The following is a 22,490-nucleotide window of genomic DNA, read 5'->3' as shown; positions in this document are numbered from 1 at the left end:
GATTATGGTCTTTCCCTTTGCCATCAGGCGGTTCTTTTAGCCTATCTTCATTAAAAGTGTAACCAATCCAAGTGATCCAGCTTTAGGGAGAGCTCTCAATCCCAACACTTGTGCTAATTTGAGACCTAATCTTCTTTCCCTCATACAGCCAATAATATCAATTTCTAGGTTTCTAGTATTATCAAAAGCCCTCAGAGTAAGCTCCAAGCTCTCTTAATGCTTGCCATTCTGGTGTTTAGTCCCCTCTTCCTTTTTGGCCCTCTGCTCTTAGCTGTACATTTAAAAGAATGTTTGTTTTATTCTTTCCAGCGCTACAGTAATTTTGTAATAGGAAGTTATTTCTGAAAATCTCAGCTGTTGCACTGTTGTAAGTAGAAGTTTAGCTTTTTCTTTAAACAGGCATGAACTGTGTAGTGTAATAATTGTGATATGCTAAGAGAGGTACACTCCTGCTAGCTCTCTTAGGCTTTTCTTGGATTCCCATTCATCTTGATCAAACCAGAAATGACAGGGCAGTATCTACACGTGGGATAGCAGTATAGATTTCAATTAATATGTGATGAGCAAGAAAGCCTCCCTAGAATGAATTTAGAAATCTACTTTTAACTCTTAACTTGCTTTTGGTACTTCAGCTGCACATTTCATTTGAAGTGTAGCTGGTTTCAGGCACAAAGTTAAGAATAAATAAATAAAAGAGAAATGAGCACTTTCACTTTTGCCTAAGATGTCCTTCTCAAGAATGGTACTAAACTTAAGTGTCCTGATTATTAAATACTATCACTTGCTCCTTAATTTGAAAGTTAAGTAAAATTTCTGTTAGACTTGTCACCCAGCTACTACTTAATAATATTGTTGTGGTTTTAAGTAAGTTGACCCAATACTGTGCCCTGGATTGAAAAAGCATTATGATATATCCACACAATGGAATGCCCTATATTTATATATTTAATAAAAATATTTTAATGAATATCTAATAATATACAAATTTTTCATGAGTGGCGAAAGCATAAAACAGTATATGGTATCACACCTTTTGGTTAAATGGAAATAAAAAAAATTTTTTAAAGACTAGTAGGAGTATTTGAATCCAGTTAAGGTGTCAAGGGAAAAAGAAGAGGGTATGAATTAAGGACATATCCCTGTGAATTCCTGCATTTAAGGGGTGGTAGGAGGAAAAGAACCAAGAAAGAATTCACTAAGCTACTTGAACCAAAGGCTGGTGTTTTGAAAACCAACATGTAGAGGGTTTTAAGAAGTGGAGCATAGGTTGCCACTTGTTTCTCTAAGTACAGGGAGATGAAAGACAATCAGGACCAAGAAGATGCCTTTAGATTAGGACTTTCATCTTTTGGATTTCATACATGTTAGTAACAGATTTTTTGTTTTATTTGCAAACTGTGTGTTACATTTCTGCTTTCATTGGGTAGAGAGCTATACCTATTTCTTCATGCAGGATTTGAGGTATTGAAGATGATTAGCTGGTCTCTGTGAAGTGTATAGTGTTTAGTTCTTATTGATATGCAAACAGGAGAGCAGAATTATTCCAGAAGTCCAGCAAAGTATAGGGATCAGGCTCTTGAGCAGAAATCTTTGTTATTTGTTATGTTCCATGCCCACCTTTTGTTTTTCTTCTAATAAAGAACAGGGAGTTCTAATATTCCTTGACTAGGCACAAGCAGCTGAGACTCTTCCAGGCTTGGAAGCCTGGGCAGAGCTCAGGGGAAGAAAGAAGGCCTCCCTTTTTCAGATCATCAGTTACCTTCCTACCATCTGTCTTAGGATTGCCTTTTGAGAGTGAAAGAAAAACAAAAAGATAAGCATATAGACTAAAAATTAAACTAAAATAATTTACAACTAAAAGAAAACAAGTCATAAAATAGAAATGAAGAACACAGTCAAAGCCTCCACAAGGGACCAGGCCAAGTTCTTATTCAAAATTTGCAAATGACAATACTTGATTCTCAAAGGAGTAACTCCCAAAGGAATCAGCCTAAGGAGCAAGGCGCTCCTAATGGAAGGGGGCCAGAGTGTCTGTCCCCAGCCGTGTCCTTAGAGAGAGAAAGCTTATCAGTAAAAGAGCCAGTTTGTGCTTCCTCTGGGGGTCAACACAGTTGGCCACAGTCAGCCACTTTTACTCAGTGGCCTGTTGCCTGGGACAGTTCCCTCCTGTTCCTCTCCTTTCCTGCTAGCTGTCTTCTCTTGTTGGGAATTACTGTGTTTGTAGATTCCACGTACACTGTGCCCTGTGCAGAACCCTCCTAAAGCAGTGGCTCTCAGACCCCACAGAAGATCTGTTCTCGAGTCGTGTGCAGTAATTTGAATTTCTAACAGGTTTCTAGGTGGTGCTGCTGCTGCTGGTCAGGGAACTACAGTTTAAGGACCACTGTCCTAAACTAAACCTAGAGTGGGAGGGGACAGAGAGGGGTCACAAACTATACTCCACAGACCAAAGCCAGCCTGGAGCTAAAAGTGGTTTTTACATTTGTAAAGGATTGTTTAAAACAAACAAACAAATGAGGCATATATTACAGAAACTGTGTGTGACCTGCAAAGCCTAAAATATTGGCTGTCTGGCCCCTTAGAGAGAAAGGTTGCTGACCCCTGACCTAAGCATTCACCCAAGCCTTGGCTGCTGAGGCTTCTAGATGTTCTCATGCAAAGTGCTTCTACTCAAACTCTGAAATGGAAAGAAGTGCTAAGAGTATTGATAGTGATTATCATTCACTCACAACCTGTTCTCCAAACCTGTGTTCTCTCTGTATCCCTCTGGTAAGAGTCCAACACAGCCTCATGAACAGAGGTGTTTTTTGCATGTGTTGAGAATTGCTTACATTATTTTATTTTTGTATCAATAATACTGCATATCATATATAATTCAAAAAGTACAAAAGGTGAAATGTAAGCCTCACTAGAGTTAACCATTATTATCTTGCATATCCTTCCAAGGTAGTCTTGAGTCTCTGCATACACAGTCATTTACTGACATATGCTTGTATATATTATGTATAAAAAATGAATAAAGATATAAATTTTAAAATACATCACACAGTGCATACTCTTTTACATCTTACTTTTTTTATTCTACGTTATTTCCTGGAGCTCATTCCATGTGTACATATTACGCTTCCTCATTCTTCTTAACAACCACATATAATAGTTAATTGTGTGGCTATACCATAATTTTTAACAACTTCCCCTGACAGTGAATGTTAGGTGGATAAACTCCTAGAAAGGGAATTACTGGCTAAAGGGTGTGTGCATTTGTAATTTTCTCGGGTCACACTGTGTTGCCCTCCAGACAATTAGTACCTGTCCACACCCCTACCAGAGATGTAGAAAGGTACTGTTTCCTTTATCATACCCTGTGTTCCAGACAGTTTGATCTTGTGCAGTGTAATAAGTGAGAAAGCGTGATTTTCATTTGTATTTCTCTAACTAGAGCACTTGAGCATCTTTTCGTATGTTTGAGTTGTTAGTAGTTAGTTCTTTTTCTGTGAACTGTGTTTAGATACTTAATTTTCTGTTAGTTGCTGGTCTTAATCTTAGTAATTAGTAAAATGTCTCCTTATGTTTGTCTTTTATATGATTTATAAATATTTTCCTATTTTGTCATTATCTTTTTACTTTTTCTTTTTGCCATGAAATACTTAAAATTTTATGTAGTTCTGAATTTTTTTTTTTTCAGGGCTTTTCATGGTGTTTTTTGTCTTAGGCGTCCTCATTCTGGGCCTTTTTTTTTTTTTAACTTTCTCTTTTAGTACATCTATGAGGTGTTTTTTTTTTTTAATGAATTTTTTTTTCATATTTAAATATTGTATTGATTTGGAATTACCTTAGAGTAAAATATGAGGTACGGATACAAATATTTTTTCCATATTATTGTCTAACATCATTTATTTAGCAGTCCACCTTTCGCACACTGATTTGAAAGTATATCTTAAAATTTTTTAATTGTTGAGTAGTCCTTGACAAAATTAAGAAATTGCTGAAGGAAAAGGGTCATGTTAGATCACAATAGTTCTGAATCCTCCTTGCATTTCAGAATCATCTAAGGCAGTTAAGTACTTCTCAAAATTTTATGTGCATCTGAGTTACCTTAGGGTTTTGTTAAATATGCAGATTATGATTCAGTGGGTCTAGGGTAGGTTCTGGGATTCAGTATTTCTGTGAAACTCCCAGATGCTAAAACTGCTGGTCTTTGAACTACATGTTAAGTAGCAATACCAGTGCTTCAGTCCTACCACCAGAGATTTTGATTTAACTGCTCTGTGATAGGGCCTAGGTATAGATAGTTTACGAGATTTCCTGGGTGATTATAGTGTACAATTAAGATCGAGAACCACTGGGTTAGAAGATCTGCATTCCAGTAATTATTATGACAGCTGTTGCTTAAAAAGCCAGATGATTCACTGGTACTTAGTGAGTGCGTGGGAGCAATCTTAGCATAATGGTGATTGCTGAGAATAATAGCTTGGTTAGTTCTCCAATTATTACACATTTCTCCTACCTCTTCCCCCTCACTCTTCCATTAGATGCTGTAGAAGGATGACAGAAAAACAGTTACTGAAATAGAAACACTATTTTGTTTGGATATTTCCTTTCAAAAGATTAAAGTGCTCAAGTTCTTAAAGAGTTGCCATGTATTTTTCTCCAGGTGGAATGAGGTATCATCTCCTGTCTCCAGAGGATCGAGAAGAGCTGGTAGAAGGCACAAGGCCCAGAAGAAAGAAACACGACTACCGCATAGCCCTGTTTGGAGGCTCCCAACCACAATCTTGTAGATATTTTAACCCAAAGGTAACTAATTTTTATTCCTGTTTCTGTTTTTAAAAGTTCTGAGCACATAGACACGTACCTACCACCTGTAATAATGACTCATATTAGAGATGTTACAGTTTGTGGTGTTCTTTCAGAGACCTTACGAGATCCCTAGGTATCACCCTCATTTTACAAGTAAGGAAACTGAGGCTCAGTCAGATTTCACATGTTTCCATAATTGCTCTGGAGTGCTGCCTAGTAACCACTATCAAGGAACATGGAAAACAAGTTCTTCCGTCTTTTCTCAGTTTCATTCATTGCAATTCCTCGCATTCCTTATGTGCCATTTTCAATGAAAATATGCTTCTGGAGCTATTTGTGTGTGTGTTGGGGGTTGTTTAGAACTTATGTTTTAATATAAAATAATACATAGTCATTCTGGAAAATTTGGAAATCTAGACCATCACAAAGTGTAAAATTACCTTTAATCTAACCATTTGGAAATGATCACCAGTTTTAATGTGCTTTTCATTTTGTGTTATGCCAATTGGGCAGCAGAGCTTGAGTCATAGGTCTCGCAATTTTAAAAAAACAGATTGTTAGATTATGAGAAAGTCCACTCATATTTCTACCCCTTGTTTCTTCGACCTGTGTTTTTTGGTTATGGGAAAGATAATACCATATTTTGCTGTTACTACATGTAATGCTAAGGTAGAGCACATACCATAATCCTGAAAGATAACACCCCAACCTTGCAAGGTGTTACCCATGAATGGTGTTGAATCTCAGCATGTAGTGGTCTCTTTGATCATTTTGTTGGCCCAGTTTTTGTTGATGATAGATAACCTGATGAGTCCAGAGCATCCTGTTGAAATCAGAATACTTCTGACATGCCTTTCTCTGAGAAGTGAGTCCGTGGAAGCTTTCTGTGTAGTGTATGGTGGTATTGTCAAGAGTGTATTTATGAAAACATTTATAAAAGCACGTATGGTGGTATCAGGAGTGCAAAGATGGCAACGGCCAATCTAAAAGCACAATAAGTATCAATTCAAATGAGGGCAGAGCTTTGTCCCTTGAACAATGGAAGGATCCCAGTGTAGTTAGCCTGGTATTAGGTAACCAACTGGTTCCCTCAAGGTATGATAACAGGATTGGTCAGTATTGCTAATAAAATGAGTGCTGGCCAGTAGTGGAAAGCCACATTGACATTAGGGAAGGAAAGTCCATTAGCTCCTAAAGCCACTGACTTATGCAGTCACTGTATGCATATCTATCACTGCCATTGTGGTCACTCACAAGCCCAATGAGCAAGCATCAGATTGGGGAGGGAAGACATTGAGGCAGTCCTGTTCACAAGATTTTTAAGAGACTTTGCTGCAGTTGTGAGTACTCTGGTAAGAATTCATATGGGATGCAAATTTGTGTCCTTTCTGGAGGGCCATCCACATTATCCTTCCTCAAACAAATCTCCTTGTGAGCAGTCTTCCATTCTTGCTTATTTCAAGTCTGTCCATCTGAGTAAACCATTAGCCACTATCCAAGAATTGATAAAAACTGCCTTGGCTTTTCCCTCCTGAAAGGTATAATGGACAATAAAAGGGACTGCTTGAAATTCTGCCAAACCAGAAAATGTTTCTTCTATATTTTCCTTCAACACCATTTCTGAAGGGACTAGAATGCTTAAGCCGTCCACTTTGGGCTAGTTCCATCATGCATGAGCCAGGCTCAGTTCTCTCAAATTTGTCAGCTGATGTGTAGGGACCACCTCCATGATGACCCAACCCAGGTTGAGGGAGAAGGCCCACTGAGTAAGGTGGTGATTAGCCTATTTGGGTATTCTGTGTTTATGGGACTTCCACAAGCCCAGTCTTATGTTCACATACTAGATCATTGGTTGAAAGCATGCTGTTTGTGATTTGATAGGTCAGGTAAAGCTGTGGAAAATGGGTTAATGATACAGTCACCTGGTTTTCCTTGGTGTCAGACATTTGCTGTCTGTCAGAACCTAGTGGCTAGCCAGGAACTATTTACTGAAAAAAATGGTACCTGCTTAAAGTAGGCTGGCCTTGCTCCAGAATCCCAGGGGTGTGCTCTGTGATCATGTTGGGATATCCCTCAAGCTATGTGCAGCATTTCAGTCAGCACCCTGATGCCGCATGATCACAGGACAGCCTTAGCAGCGGAGTCATGCTAGTGTACCCTGTCCCACTTAGAAAGCTTTGTCCTACTCTAGGTCTTACTCACAACTGGCAGCTTTTTGATTTACCCAATAAAAGTATAAATGTAGGACACCCAAATACAGGATGTGTGTCATCTGTAAAATGTTAGAAGATGCTTGAGACAGCAAGCTATCCTTCATTCCGAAGGGATTATACCAACATGGGCTTGCCGAATCTTTTCTGTAAAAGCCCAAAGAATAATTTTTTCCAGCTTTTTAAGTTACACAGTCTCTGCCATAACTGCTCAACCCTGATGCTGTGGCAGGAAAGCAGCTATGAATATAGGACATAAACAAGTGGTCACGGCTATGTTCCAGTCACACTTTGTTTATAGAGACAGGCAGTGGGTTGCATTTAGCCTGCAGGCCATTGTTTGCCAACTCCTGCTGCAGACCTGTGGACATCTAGGGACTTGGAAGTGACCAACACTGTACTCCAGGATAACTCCTCCCCTGTCAAGCACTTGTCTTACCAAGACAGAACTGATGAGTATGATAGACATCAATATAGGAGGCCAGTGCATGACAGCCTCTGCGAAGGCGCAATAGATCAGGACTCCTGCAGCTGAGAATATGGCACGGAGTCAAGAGGCCTTGATGTCAGATTGGTGCCTTGAGGCTTCATGGCCTGTAGAATACAATCCAATAAGCACAATGTTAAGTGTGCTTAAAAGGCTGATACGCCTGTACACCTATTTCACACAAGGTAAGGTTAAGACTATTGACATTTCAGTGGCTATATAATTTTTCAGGATCCTTTTGAGTCAAGAGCAGAAAATTTATAAATATACCATTTTCCAAGCAAAAACTGAAATCATGGGAGTTTAAATTGTAAAGCTATGAACTATAGCTTTCAGGTGTCAATAATAGTTATACCCCTCGTTTCCCAGAACCTAGTTATGGTGTTGACCTTGACAATTAAAAAGTAATTAAACTGTATTTTGGTAGAAAATATTTTACCTTAAAGTAGATTCTGTTTTGATGTACAGAGGGATAAAGAGAATTCTACTTTCATTTGGGAGACAGCTTGTTTCTAGAATAAGGCAAATGTGGAATGACTACTAGCACTTTGATTTTGATCTGTAGTTCTAACACTTTCCTTGATTTCTTTTTTTTTAATTGGACAGTTGAAAAGAGATGCATATTCTACACGAGCCTGGAAGTGAGACTGTAACTTCAGAATTCTCATTTGATGTCTTACTCTGCTCTCATAAATGGCCCATACTTAATGCTCTTTTGTATACTCAGCCACAAGTTTTTAGACTTCTAGTAGAAGAAATTAAACAATTGAGAAAGTAACTACCAATCAAAATATTCTCATTCCATCAATATTATTCCCTAAATCTAACACCACTAGAATCTCATTACAATATTTATTAAATGTTTCTATTAGAAGTACCAGCCTCTCTTTTATTTATGCTAAAACCTTTATCTTGAGAATTTTTCACTATGTACTATTATTTGTATATAGTATTTTAATATAAGTTGGTTAGGCTTTATTATTTCTAATATTAAAACAATTAGGGGGCTGATTTCATTTCAAATTACTATTTACCTTGACTCTCCCAAAGTGAACATTATTTCATTATTCAAGTGAACTGCCTAATAAGAAGCACTGCATAGGAATTGTTTTACAATTCTTAAGGTTAATATTCTCAGAGCTGTTAAAATGGTTTTAACTGTCATTAAATCGGACCCACTTGTGTGTGTCCTAGACCAGCCCTAAATGGTCATTTTCATTGAATTGATCTCCTTCAGAGAGGACAGTTTAAGCAGTGTTAATCGAATTATCTAGAATTAAGCCAGTTTTGCTACAAACTATTATCTTCAGATACTTGGGTATTACTGGTGAGAGGAGATAAATATTTGTATTAATTGCTGACTCAAAATGATAAGATCTTAACATTTTTTTCTAGTAGACAAGTAAAGTTGTAGATAAAGAAATCTCAGATTGCTGTACTGAAATTGAAATGATATGGTTCTTGTCATGGTCCTTCCATGAAGCCTGCTGAGTCTCCCTTTCCCCACCTGGACTGTTTTTAAAGTTTTCAAGTGCTTAATGATTACTAGAAGAGTTATTTATCTGAGTCCAGTGGTCTATTCTCTTAGTATTAGTGTTCTAAAATTGTAGCATGGGAATGTCTTATGATACTGGTGCCTAAATAAAAATTGACTTAATTGACCCAGTTTATTTGGACTCTTCCTGTCACTGAAATGATGAGCTTTGAGAGCTTAGAACTTTGTAAAGGTCTTGGATGACCACTCTCATAGGGTGGAGAAATAGGAGACTATGCCCTTGAGCAAAGGGGATTCTGCATATTCCCTGTCAAAAACTAACAAGGAGTAAGACCAGCAGGGTGAGGGCCAGACCCTGTAAATCACAAAGGCAGAAAACCATATGGTGCCATATTACATGGAACCATCAGGTTCAAAAGGTTTACCTTGCGTTCCTTTTCTTACTCAGAACTCTGAAGTAGACTGATCACTGAGTTTGGTGTCTGGCCCAGTGTGTGTACTCAAGTTTGGGAAGATGAATGAACCCGTTTAACTTCATGTAATATTTCACAGACAGTTTTGTCAGTTGGTTTTATAGGACTGGATTTAAATTTAGATAGGCTCTAAATCAAAAGAAATGAAGTTACCTTCAACTCAAAACATTTCCCTGTTGTGTGCTTATTAAAGGTATCACAGTGCCTTTTCTCAGTGTCATAGCCACCTCCCCTCTTAAACAGGCCTTCACTAAGGAGACAGTTCTACTCTGTCATCAGGGTGGAAATTGACAGTTATGCCTTGCATATATTTGTTCTTTTTTTTAATGGAGGTACTGGGGATTGAACCCAGGACCTCATGCATGCTAAGCACGTGCTCTACCACTGAGCTATACCCTCCCCCCACATATGATTTAAAAAGAAGTGTAGACTTTAAAGGAAAATGGTGTTATATTAACAAATTAATGAGGCCTTTATAAGAAGTGCATCCAGTAGTGTTGGCCACCGGCAAAAGAGTGTTTTGAAAGCAGTGTGTGAAGTAAAAGGGTGAGCACTGCTAAAATGATATAAAAATCTGTAAGAATAAAGTACCCAAAACAGACAGCAGTTATCCCAGGTGGATTGGACCTATAGCTGTGTGCCCAGGGACATTGCTGGAATGCAAATGTGGGTGAACATGAGTATCCCTTAAGCTTCCTTAGTTACCAGTACAACGGGTGTGTGGTGGTAAAAATGAGTGTTCTTTGCAGTTTGTGCACAATAAGTATTCTTCATGTCTGATTGTTTGCAGGCAGTTTGGTTAGACACGTGGTCCTCACATTCATGTAGAAGAGATTGGAACACAAGCTGAGGTAAATTCTCAGTAGAGTGCCTTCTTAGAATGTCTTCCAAAATAGCACTATTGAGAGACTCCATTTTTTTTCTTTTCAAGCATCTTCATAACACACCATTTTGTAGTTTTCTTTTAAAATCAGCCTCACAGCCTTTGTACCCTACATAGGTACAGCACCTGAAGTTCCGACCTTCGGGGATCTGCTTCCTTTTGTGATTACTCACTGCATGTGCAAGAAGCCCCAGTGAAAATACGACTCACCATGAGAGGGAGGACATCAGACTGTCTGCTAGCTACAGCCAGCCATAATTACCATAAGTTGGCAGATCAGTCCCCTAAAAAGGCTAGAAGAGAGCAGAAACAAAGCTGTAGGTATTCATTCAAGGGCTGTAGGTGGGAAGGGGTAAGGAGACTAGGAACGGTATCTCCGTATGGTGGTGTTTTAAAGGATTCTAGTCATCCTGGAACTAGCTGGAGGGTAGTGTGTACCTGAATGCAGGTTAGAGGGGTAAGAGTCAGGCTGTGGGTAACCAACGGAGTGAAATAAACTATCACTATTTCCTCTGCACCATGTCACTTGAAAATTACTGTCAGCTTCCTTTCATAATTGTTCATATGATGATGCAGAGGCAAAGAAGGATCTGTTATCCTAGAAGTATTAAATCGTGTTCTTTACATGTTAAACTGTGATTTTCTTTGAAAATTCATGATTAGTGTAAGAGATGACTGTCCTTAGCTGTTATAAACAACAGCACATTGTACAACAGCATATTGTGCAGTTAGCTGGCTGTAAAGTGTAGCTTAAACAGATAATATTTTGTCATATATTACCTGTACCACAGTTCACTTAGAATTTGAAATTTGTGGGTTGGGCAGCAGGGATTATGAAAGACCCATCTATTACAGTCCCGTCCCTCAAACTCAAAGTGTGTGAGATGTACACACGCTTGAAGCAGTTAGAGAGCACAGGGGCTGAGGTCAGTGAGGTGGCCGCTGACCGTGACCAGAAGTCCTGGTGTGGGATAACAGTGGCCTTGGTGGTCTGCAGAGATTTCCCTGGGTTGGAATTGCCCATTGAAGCCTCATGGAGGTTTTCTTGAGGGAAACTTAATGAAAGAATTTAGACAGGAAGAAAGAGAAAGATAAAAATATATTGAATCCTAAGTATGAATGCATCTTTTTGGTTTAAGTATGATTATTAAAATGTTCATAGAAAGCTTTCAAAGGATTATTTAAGTGAATTAAGTGAATTTGTGCTTTAAAAGAAGAGTTTAGGTATGGGTGGAAGAACTGAAGGACTAAACCATTGATCTTTTTTCTTTTGTGAGCCCTTTTTCCCACTTTCCTTCTTTCCTTCCTTCCTCCCTCCCTTTTTAAAGGAAGCAGCTGTTTTGTAGAAAGAGTATTTCAAGTCTAGGTATATAAGTTTAGGCAAGCCAACCTTTCTAAACTTCAGTTTTTGGTCTGTTAACAAAATATTTAAACCTTCTTAGGAATCAGTTGTGCTCATTTGACTCCCTCTTTTTCTTTTCTTTGATCTTTATTCACTCAGTCCCTTTGTCCCTGCCATCCATAAGATTTTTCTGATTTTCCATATTTAAATGTAAAAAGGCTTACACATCTTCTTCATTTTGTTTTTCTCTTCCCCTTTCCTAACTCTTCCTAACCTCTTGGCCATCTGCGTTATCTCCTATACTCTGCACATCTGAGACAGAGCAGATGTTTATCCCATTGGTGAGAACATTTTATTAAATGAGTATGTTACTGCATTTTAAGATTTGAGATAATTCATTTCAAGTATAATATGCTTTCCTGTGCCAAGGTTAAAAAAAAATACACGTCAAAATTCTACAGGCAAAGCTTGTTACAGAGGCCACTGGCAGGATGCTAGCACAGGGCTACTTCCCTACTATTTCATTTATTTTCTACTGAAAAGACAGGGGCTGTTATTGAACATAATGTTCATATCAGGTTTCACTTTTGTACTGAGTTTCATTTCACTTAAATTTCTGAGTAGGTCTGAGTTCTGTGTTTTGATGGTATAGTGGAGAGTGGAGGGGAAGAACGTTCTGTGACTTTATGAAAAAGCTGTGATTCTTAGTAATTCCCTTTGGGCTGGTCTCTGGTCTCACTTCAGACTCTTTGCTAATTTTACCTAATCATCAACAGCTGAGAAATGCCCATTTATGTGTTCTTTGTTCCTACTTTCATCTAACAGCTTATAATATAGTACAGTCGTGCTCTGCCCACCCCCACCCCCCAAATTGTGGAAGCCTTTTTTTCTGACTGTGATGCTGTGTTTTATGAAGTACTTAAGTTACAAGGGTATTTTCTCCTAATGGCTGATATTAAATCCCTTTTTGGACTTTAGGAGGTTCATATGCTTACAGAATTATTTGTGTGACCCTGTTGAAAATGAGTACATTTCAAAATGGGTACAACCTGTGAAATTACTTGGCAGAATCAAATGTTTACTTCTGAAAAACTAGAGCACCCTAATAGTGTGCTATTTGGAAGGAAGGCAGAGATGGTTTCTAATCCAAATTCACCCCCACAGTATAATAGCTATTTAAGTTTTTAAATTCTTAAAGCCTTAAATTAATTTCATATTTCTGTGAAAACATTTAGCACAGTTAAAAGCATCTGATGTGAGAAGTTGTTTTCCTTGTACCATACTTTTGGTACTGCTTGCTTGGTTGTTATGTTTACTTTTTCTGTTTTAAAAAAAATACATGCTTATTGTAGAAAATTCAAGTATAGCAAGACATAAAGGAGAAAGCCAAAGTGCTCCCAACATAAAAGACAGTCATCAGTAGTTAGTGAACGTCGTTCCCCCCCCCATTTTATATATATGACATCATGCTATACATGCCATTTTGCAAAAACGTTTAAAACTCTCCCAGCACTTCTATTAAGAAGGTATTTTCATGTCAGTCAAAATACCATTCTTTTGAAGGGCTTCAGAGTATTCCTTCATAAGGATATGCTATCATTTACTTAATGCTAAGGATATATCATAATTTGCACAATACCTGTCTTCTTCATGTGCATTTGGCCCATTTCCTTTTTCCCCTGGTGAAATATCCTTGTATGTGCCAACTTAGTACACTGTGCAGTTTTTTCTTTAGGGTAAATTCCTAGGAGAAGGATTGTTCTAGCAAAGGATGAAAATGGAAGCTCTTTTAGATCTACCAAAAAGGTAGATGAGAGCCCAGTTCCTAACCCTGGGTATTGTTGGTTGGTTGGTCTCAGGTCTCTCTGTTCCCTGTGGTGCAGCTACCACAGGACCAGGAACCATAGTGACAGGATGCTCACTGGAATCCATGTAATTTAGGGATAGTGCTGTGGTAAGGAACTGGTCCAAACTAGAAGCCAAGTGCACCATCTGCCTTTGAAAGTTCAAAAATGAAGGTGGCTTACTTAGCTGGATGAGATGTACTTTTCTACAAATGTGGTTCCCTTCAATATGCTAAGCCCTAATACCACACAAAGACATGGGAAAATCCCTGTTTTCAGGGAAGCTGTAGTTTTAGTGGCTAAGCATTGTGTTTATAAGTAGTAAGATGTGGAGGCGTGTGAAGACCTCAGTGGCCATCCTGCCAACATCCTGGTTTTATGGATGAGGCTGTGAGATCCTTCATTGTCGAGTCAAATGCTCAGAGTCACTTCACTAGAAACACAGTAGGAATGACAACCCAGATATCTTCACTTTTCAATCCAGTGTCCTTTCTAGAAGGCCATATCAGAAGATTTTTACAGAAGCAGGGCCATGTAAAGCTTTAAAGCACAGCTTTGGAATCTGATAGATTTAGACTTAAATCTTGCATTCACCAATTTTTAACGCTGTGACCTTTGACAGGGTACTTAACATGTCCAAGATTTCGGTTTTTTATTTTTGTTTTTTTAACCTGTTAAATGAGGATATTACCTCATAGGGTTATTGAAGAGATTAAATAAGATAATTTTTTAAAGATATTTCAGCATAGTTCCTGTAACAGGACATACTCAACAATGAATAAATTAATAATAGTTTGTTTAGTGATACATTCTAAATCATTTGGACCCTAAGATCATTGGGTTTTAGAGTTTTAGATAGTGAGGACCCTAAGATCATCTGCTTCAGTCTTTTTGTTTTACAGATAAGGAAACTAACATCCCTGAGAGGTTCAGTGACTTACACGAGACTCACAGCTCCTCCAAACATAGCCTAGCTCAGGGCTCAAGTTTCCCAGCTCCTTAGAGCTATATTCTTTTTGACTTTGTGGAATGAGTGAAGCCAAAAGTGTTTCAATATATTTTTCATGAAACTACTTCTAGGAATGTTCTGGCATCTGGTGTAAACTTTCTTTCTTTTTTTTTTTTTTAATATTTTTATTTATTATTGTACTATTTATTTTATTTTGGCCAGGGTAGGGGGAAGGTAATTAGGTTTATTTATTTTTAGAGGAGGTACTAGGGATTGAACCCAGGACCTGGTGCATGCTAAGCATGCACTCTACCACTGAGCTACCGTCACTCCGTACACTTGCTTTCTATATACATTGTCACCATATAATTTGGTAATCTTGAACTCAGATTAGACTGACTCCTTGATGTTTCTGCAAGAAATTTTAGGTTTTACTATTTTGTTAATTTTGTTTTCCTTTTTTTCTAAGACTGTGTTTCCCTTAGTTTTGCTTGATTTCTTCTCCAAATGATGCAAAATAAAGTTTTCTCAAGTCTTAAAATAAAAATTACTTTTTTCTTTTTGCATTTTGGTTGTCTTGATTATTAAAATCTACATCTGTAGTGTTTGTTATTTGAGGATTCATATGTTTTCAGAATACAGATTATATAAAATCAATACTTTACTCAAGGAAAATAGCAGCTGATGTTTCTGCCTTGAGACATTTAGGGAAAAAATTACAGCTCCTCAACTCAAGAAGCCTTTCACTTCCGATAGCAGTGCAATACAGCCGGAAAATCACACGAAACAGGGTGTAATGGAGTGCTCAGTCATCAGGTCCAGAATCCAGTTGGCAGGGATTCAGAAAAAGGAAATCAGGGAAGCTACAAAAACGAAAGGAGTCTTGAGCTTGAAAAAGTCTAGAATGTGGTATATCACGGCAGAGGCAAGAAATGCTGACTAGGACTAGGAGAGACAGGACTTTATATACTTGGGTGTGCCTGCATTTGTATGTGTGGATGCATATGTGGATGATGTGTCAAAACTTTAAAATCCTTTTGTATCTTTTCCAGGCTTTCCAGTTTTCCCATTTTCATATTTTCTTTGCAGCTAAGCATAGAACTTTGCCTGGAATAGATACTCAATAAAACTTCACTGAGTTAAATTATATTTTTAGGGTAACAATTTCCTGTCCACACTCATACACTGTGTCTCTGGTACTATTTATCCACCTGTTGCTAACATGAAAACTCCATGTCGCTCTAGCTTGCCCTGTAGCCTAGGATTGCAGGGAGCCATAAGTAACCCTCCCTTCACCTGCAGGCCCCAGGTTGGAAGTGGTTCCATCACTAGAGTATAAGACCTGGTGCTCATACCCACTGAGCTGACAAGCTTGACTTCCCATCTGTTTTTTTCCCCTCTCTGCTTGCTGCTCCAATTACACACATCTCCTAGGCAATAGAATACGTTATTAAAGGGCAAAGATTTAATCACATTCTCAGCATTCTGCTTTGGATGAGGAGTAGATGAGGGAATTGGGTAGAGGGAGATCTGCCCAAGTACACAACAGAAAAAATTATGTATACCGGAAGCTCGCCTCCTCCTCTACATACATAAGACCAAAGCCAGATATGTTCAAACACAGGCACATTTGACACCTGACAGGTATATTTAATGAGCCCAAATGTGAAACATTATGTTTTATCTGAAATGAAGTCTACTTTGCATTCTAGGTAGAAATTCTTGCAAATAAAGATTATTTCATTTACCTGCCTAGAAGATTTAGGCAGTATATTATATATAGTTAACATTTATCAAGCATAGTGTTTAATGTGTGCAGTGACTGATGACAGTATTGGGAGAGTTGGAAAAGAATTAAAAATGTGAGGATTTCTAGAGAAATTAGAGCCCAAATTGCAAGGAGATAGAAGCATGTACCTATTCCTTTGTCACATGCACATGTACACATACATATATGTGCTGCATATACACAGGCTAAACATTGTCCCCTTGGGCTTATAGTTACAAGAGAGCAATTTATTTTAGTTCTTTAATATGAAGCATAGCCAGGCTTTTTATGACATATGGTCACCCATTCCCTAGTCAGACCCCTGAGTGGTGTTAGAAAGTTAGAATTATTCCATTAACCAAACTTGGGGTTACTTCCTTCTTTGGAACCTCATTTCCTAGTGTCTAAGTGTTTAAGCTCATCTAGCTAAAAGAAATGTTTTGTTTTATAAATCCCAGCTCCTACATGGGCAGTTCTTTTTAATTTGAAGAGTAGCAGGTCTTGGAGACCATTTTAAAGAATATCTGACCAACTTTCTCACCCTAAACTTAACTAAGAAAGAGCATGGAAAGATAATTTTCTTAAAGATATCTTCAGAAAGTAAGATAAAGTTTACATATTGCTTTCTAATAATATCAAATAAATTGTGTATGAGAGTGCAAGACTTGAGATTCACTGAGCTAATGTATCTTATTAATGAAATTGTATTTCTCTTCTAATGAACTTGGTCAGGTAGGAATTATGAGTAGATTTTCAGAATACATAAGAAAATAGTTTACTTTTGAAGGAATACTCCCTGTAGAGTGTTTTATCTCTTACTTTTTTCATTCTGTAGTATGCTGTTTCCCTAAGAAAACAAGTTTTTCTCACTTTGTCAGGTCCACTGAGTAAAACTGAAGCTTCAGGAAGATGTTCTGTCACCCTGCAGTTTTGTTTGCCTACCAGTAAACATACTGCTGAGTAACCCAGGGCCACTCATAGATCCTAATATGAGACTAAGAAAGGGGATTGAGGCTCTTTTTCTGGTCACCTAGAAAGCAGAGTGTTTATCATCACTAGGAAGCAAGGTGTTCTACACCGGGGTCTCTTCTTTTTCCTAAGAGGCCATTCCTTATGTTCTTATGTTGCTTTGGTCTAATTTGATGAATACCTGAAATCCTGGGTACTAGCACAGTAGACATCAAATTTTCCCAAAGGGGAATCCCCATTAATAATCACACACACTGCTTTGCTTGGTGAGATTGTGAATTGTTTGGATTTCTGTCTGACCCTAATTATTTCCAGAAAGTTTCAGGAACACTGTAGCTTCCTTGCTTTAAAAAGGTGGGATCCAATGAGCTTTAATTTTGGGAGCGTTCCCTTGTACATTGACATAGAAGAGGGGCACTAGTGTCGTTGGATGTTATCAAACATAGGAAACAGAGTGGTGCTATGGACAGCCATTCCTGTGAAGTACTGATAGGTGTCATTTCTTATCATTGGAAAGAAAAATAATAAGTTTCCAGACTACTCAGAACAGATTATTTAAGTATTTCATAATAAATAGCACATCTTTAAGAGTCTTACTGACTCTACTGGCTCAACTGAGTATTTACAGAAAATTAATACCTCACAGAAGTCTACAAAGTCTTCTGGCTTTAGACGTCAGTAGGATAATGGCAGTTAAAGCTTCATATTATCCGTTTATTCTTTATATCACTTTGTACATCTGGCAGGGAACAGGTGGGGATATTTACATTTGGAAAAAAGCTTTCTTTAACAAAACTGCTTACTTTGAAATTTCCTTGTATTGCTATCCTCAGTCATGGAAGGAATGGAAGTCTTGAGTAGGGGGGTGATACACCCAGTTCTATTCAAGTTTCTTTTAGAGCCAGAAAAGACCCAAAGCAGTCACTGTCTTCCGCTCATGTTCTGCCGCAACTAACCAACATTCAGAAGAAATCACACAGGATTAAATTAGATAATAGATTCCAGCCAAACATTTTTATATGTACTCCGGTAAATTAACATATTCTTATGTTTTTTTTAAATGTTCTCAACTGTGTCTTTGCTTCATCCTTTCCAATTATATTTTTCCATTACTGAAAGCTTCCTGTCCTTTCCTGTTACAGGATTATAGCTGGACAGACATCCGCTGCCCCTTTGAAAAACGAAGAGATGCAGCATGCGTCTTTTGGGACAATGTAGTATACATTTTGGGTGGCTCTCAGCTTTTCCCCATAAAACGAATGGACTGCTATAATGTCGTTAAGGATAGCTGGTATTCCAAACTGGGCCCTCCAACACCTCGAGACAGCCTTGCTGCCTGTGCTGCAGAAGGCAAAATTTATACATCTGGAGGTTCTGAAGTTGGTAAGGACTTCTTCAGTATTTGTGTTTGGGGAAGTGCTTTAAAGCCAAGTAACTTGGCTTTCATATTTAAAAATGCAGTTGGTGTTATTTGTCCAGATACTTTTTGACATACTTTATATATATATGTCATATTTTAGAGCTCATTTCCCTGAAGGTTTACCTTACTGCTCCAATGTCCTAGATTATGTTAATTGTCCATTTTTTTTGTCATGACAAAGGTTTCATTGATGCCATTGGGATTTTAGTTTCATTGATGCCATCTGGATTAGTTGTTTTATATATGTAATATTATTTGCTTTAAAGATTTCAGAGTTTGGCTTACTCATAGACCTTTTAAAACCTCTTTACTACATTCAAGCTTTTAAAATCTGTATTATTTTTGCTTTCTCTGTATCAGAAAAAATTAGGAATAATATTTTTCATTTGCTTTTTTCTTTAACTTTTTAATGAGCTAACTGGTGGTGGTATCTTATGCTTATTAATCAGAATGGGGTGTGGGTATGGGCATAAAAGCCTATCTCATTGATAGATCATTTGTTAGTCCACTAGTGGTCTTTTTCTAAATGAATAATTTTTCTAAATGAATATTCTAGGTGCAGACTAGACACATAATAGCTTTTATATGCTTTCATCTTTTCGAGTAATTTCTTTAGCTAAATAATGGGCTTATAAAAAAACTAGGAAGACCAAGTAAACCTAAGGTATGGAATTTAAATGTTAAGTCTTTTTATTTTCTTTGATGATTTTTATTTTATTTTATTTTATTTTATTTTATTTTATTTTATTTTATTTTATTTTATTGATGACTTTTATATTAGCTCAAAGAATGTTTTACTTTTGGTCCGTGTATTTATTTAAGTTTTCACATACTGCCCTCCAACTAGATGTCAAATGAATACAAGGAAGATTATGATTTCCTAAGTGTGACTTAAGAGAGAACTTTTTCAATATATGTACCCCAATGTTCTTAGCAGCACTATTTACAATAGCCAAGACATGGAAGCAAACTAAATGTCCATTAACAGATGACTGGATAAAGAAGTTGTGGTATGTTTATACAGTGGAATACTACTCAGCCATAAAATAATAAAATACATGAAATAAAATATTTTATGCATGACTGAAGCATTATGCTGTACACCAGAAGTTGACACATTGTATACTGACTATATGTCAATAAAATATATAATAATAATAATAATAATAATAATAATAATAATAATAATAATAATAATACCACCATTTGCAACAATATGGATGGACCTGGAAATTGTCATCCTAAGTGAAGTGAGCCAGAAGGAGAAAGAAAAATACCATATGATATCACTTAATGTGGAATCTAAAATACAAATGAACATATTTACAAAACAGAAGCAGACTCACAGACATAGAAAACAAGCTTATGGTTATCAGCAGGGAAAGGGAGGGGTGGGGGATAAATTGGGAGTTTGGGATTTGCAGATACTTACTATTATATATAAACAGATAAACAACAGGTCCTCTATATAGCACAGGGGACTATATTCAATACCTTGTAATGGCCTATAATGAAAATATGAAACTGAATTAACTGTGCTGTACACCAGAAATTAATATAACATTGTAAAATGACTATACTTCAATTTAAAAAAAAAAGTTAATGGTTAACTTAATGTTATGTGAATTTTTAAAAAGCAATTAAAGTTTTCAATTAGAAAAAGGGTAACCTTTCCCCCTCTTTAAAAGCATCTTCACAGTAATTCTAATACAGCATATTTCAAATATAATAAATCCTAAAGATAATAGGTAGTATTTTATAGATATACTTTTTGTAGAGAGTATAGTAGATAACGTCATTTCTTCAGCATTTGCTCTACTAAGTCAGTTTTTTACTTAAATAGTGGCTTTTTATTTTTGCTATATACTGTATATTTTCCCCTAGTGTCAACCAACTGAATGTACTAAATTGGAAATGTTTTAAAAAGTTAAAAAGAAGTTGTTAGTCCTAACCATTACTTATTCCTTTTGTTACTCATTGAACTTTGCTCTTCATAGACTTTGATCTCGATAGAGAATTATAAGGGTGTTGTTGTTTTTAAGTATTGGAAAGGTCCAGATGAGAAATAACTTTGGTAAAGTTCTAACTTCTTTTTTCTTGGGAAGGAAAAAGAGCACTTGATCTTTAATAGTATAATTTCTAAATAGTATCATTTCTAAAACTCTATTGAGCTCCTATAATGTGTAGAAGCTGCAAAACAGGATGAATTTATGTTTTGGCATTAAAATGTGTAATCAAAGTACACTAGAAGCATGCAGTGATACCTGGAGTGAATGGACCAGCATGACTTCAGGCCCTACCCACACAACCACTGAGAGTAGTCAGAAAGAATAGTTTTGTTAATGATACAGTGGCTGTTATAGAACATTAAATGATAAGGCTTAGAATACTATCAGTTAGTAGTTTTCATAATTTAAGATATGGATTCACTGTCTGTAAATAGTTGTGCTTTTCCTCTTTAGTTAATTCTCATCATGCATAAGTGGGCTGAAAGATACACATAATGCTCCTTCAGTTTTTCTTTTGAAATCAAACCAATTTCTTTTTTTGAAGTTTAATTACCAATGAATAAGTCTCTCCAGCAGATCCTTTTCTGAATATTTTCCAAGGTCTGTACAAACACGGTTAGCTTTTTGTTAAACTAACTCTACATTTTGTTGTTGTTGATTTGAATATAAAAAAAAAACTCTGCAAGCCTAAATTCTTCCCTCCAGTAATTAAATGACTCAGCTCTACAGTCAGCTCACTCCAAGCCCACACACACACACTAAGCTAAGCATGATGGGGTTCTTTTCTTTTACAGGAAACTCAGCTCTGTATTTATTTGAGTGCTATGACACGAGAACTGAAAGCTGGCACACAAAGCCCAGCATGCTGACTCAGCGCTGCAGCCACGGGATGGTGGAAGCCAACGGCCTGATCTATGTTTGTGGTGGAAGTTTAGGGAACAATGTTTCTGGGCGAGTGCTGAATTCCTGTGAAGTTTATGATCCTGCCACAGAAACGTATGTATCAATTTCAAACTCATTTCACAGTTGATTTTATTCTGTAAGCTCAGTGGAAGATGTCAAAAGGCAGAAGGAACCAAACAGAAGACTTTTTTTCTTACATTGAGGATATACATACACTTTCGAATGTGCGAGGGTCAGGGGCATGTTTACAGCCCAGACCCTCCCTCTACACATTGAGAAATGGCTTGACCCTTATACCTATGGGAGCCCCTCTCTTCTGTTTCTGCTTGTGCAATAAATGCCTATAAATGAGACAAGTCTGATCAAACTCATAAAATCTTTTTATTTGAGAGATCAGAAAATGTAGGGGAGGAGGGAAAAAGTAATTTATGATTAGTAGTAAATTTGCCTTTAATTAGAAATATATATTGCTTAATGTCATTAATGAATCATACCCCTAGGTATGTCTTTTTTTGAGTTTGTGCTTACTAAAGTATGTTTAGATTCATATTTATTAAATAAAATTATTCTTAAATTGAGTGGGAAGTAAATTTTAAGAAGTAAAATACTAAAGCAATAAATGGTTAGCCAGTTTTTCTGACCTTGTAATTCGTGATGGAACTCATTCAGTGTAGCCAAATGAAATGTGCTAGTCATGAAACAGTGGGGGTGGTGGTAAGTATAGTGACATTAAACTAATGAGGAAATGAATACAATGATATCCTAGTCAGACCTTTTGTTGATACTCAGAAACATCCAAAAAACTTCAGTAGGAAGAATCATCTTGTTTAAAAGGATTGTTCTTCCTTTATCAGAACAAGTTATTAGGTAAATATGTTCAACTTAAATGTTTTGCCAAAGAGCTCCACCAAAACTCTTGTGCTTTAGTTTTGTATTTA

The 22,490-nt window shown here is 37.0% G+C and overlaps 1 protein-coding gene across 7 annotated transcripts in view; it reads left to right on the top strand.

Moving 5' to 3' along the window:
- KLHL7 (kelch like family member 7) overlaps positions 1-22,490 on the top strand; it is a 58,016-nt gene that overhangs the window by 30,497 nt on the left and 5,029 nt on the right. For all 7 annotated transcript variants that reach the window (XM_006201796.2, XM_006201798.3, XM_072964859.1 and 4 more), the window contains 3 exons: positions 4,655-4,797; positions 18,363-18,603; positions 21,444-21,645. In XM_006201796.2, the coding sequence (XP_006201858.1) occupies positions 4,655-4,797; positions 18,363-18,603; positions 21,444-21,645 (586 nt within the window). The remainder of the gene's footprint in view (positions 1-4,654; positions 4,798-18,362; positions 18,604-21,443; positions 21,646-22,490) is intronic.

The sequence above is a fragment of the Vicugna pacos genome, chromosome 7 (genome assembly GCF_048564905.1).
Source record: "Vicugna pacos chromosome 7, VicPac4, whole genome shotgun sequence".
Classification (NCBI taxonomy): Eukaryota; Metazoa; Chordata; class Mammalia; order Artiodactyla; family Camelidae; genus Vicugna; species Vicugna pacos.
The sequence above is the reverse complement of the archived record's forward strand: the minus strand, read 5'-3'. Positions and strand labels throughout refer to the sequence as shown.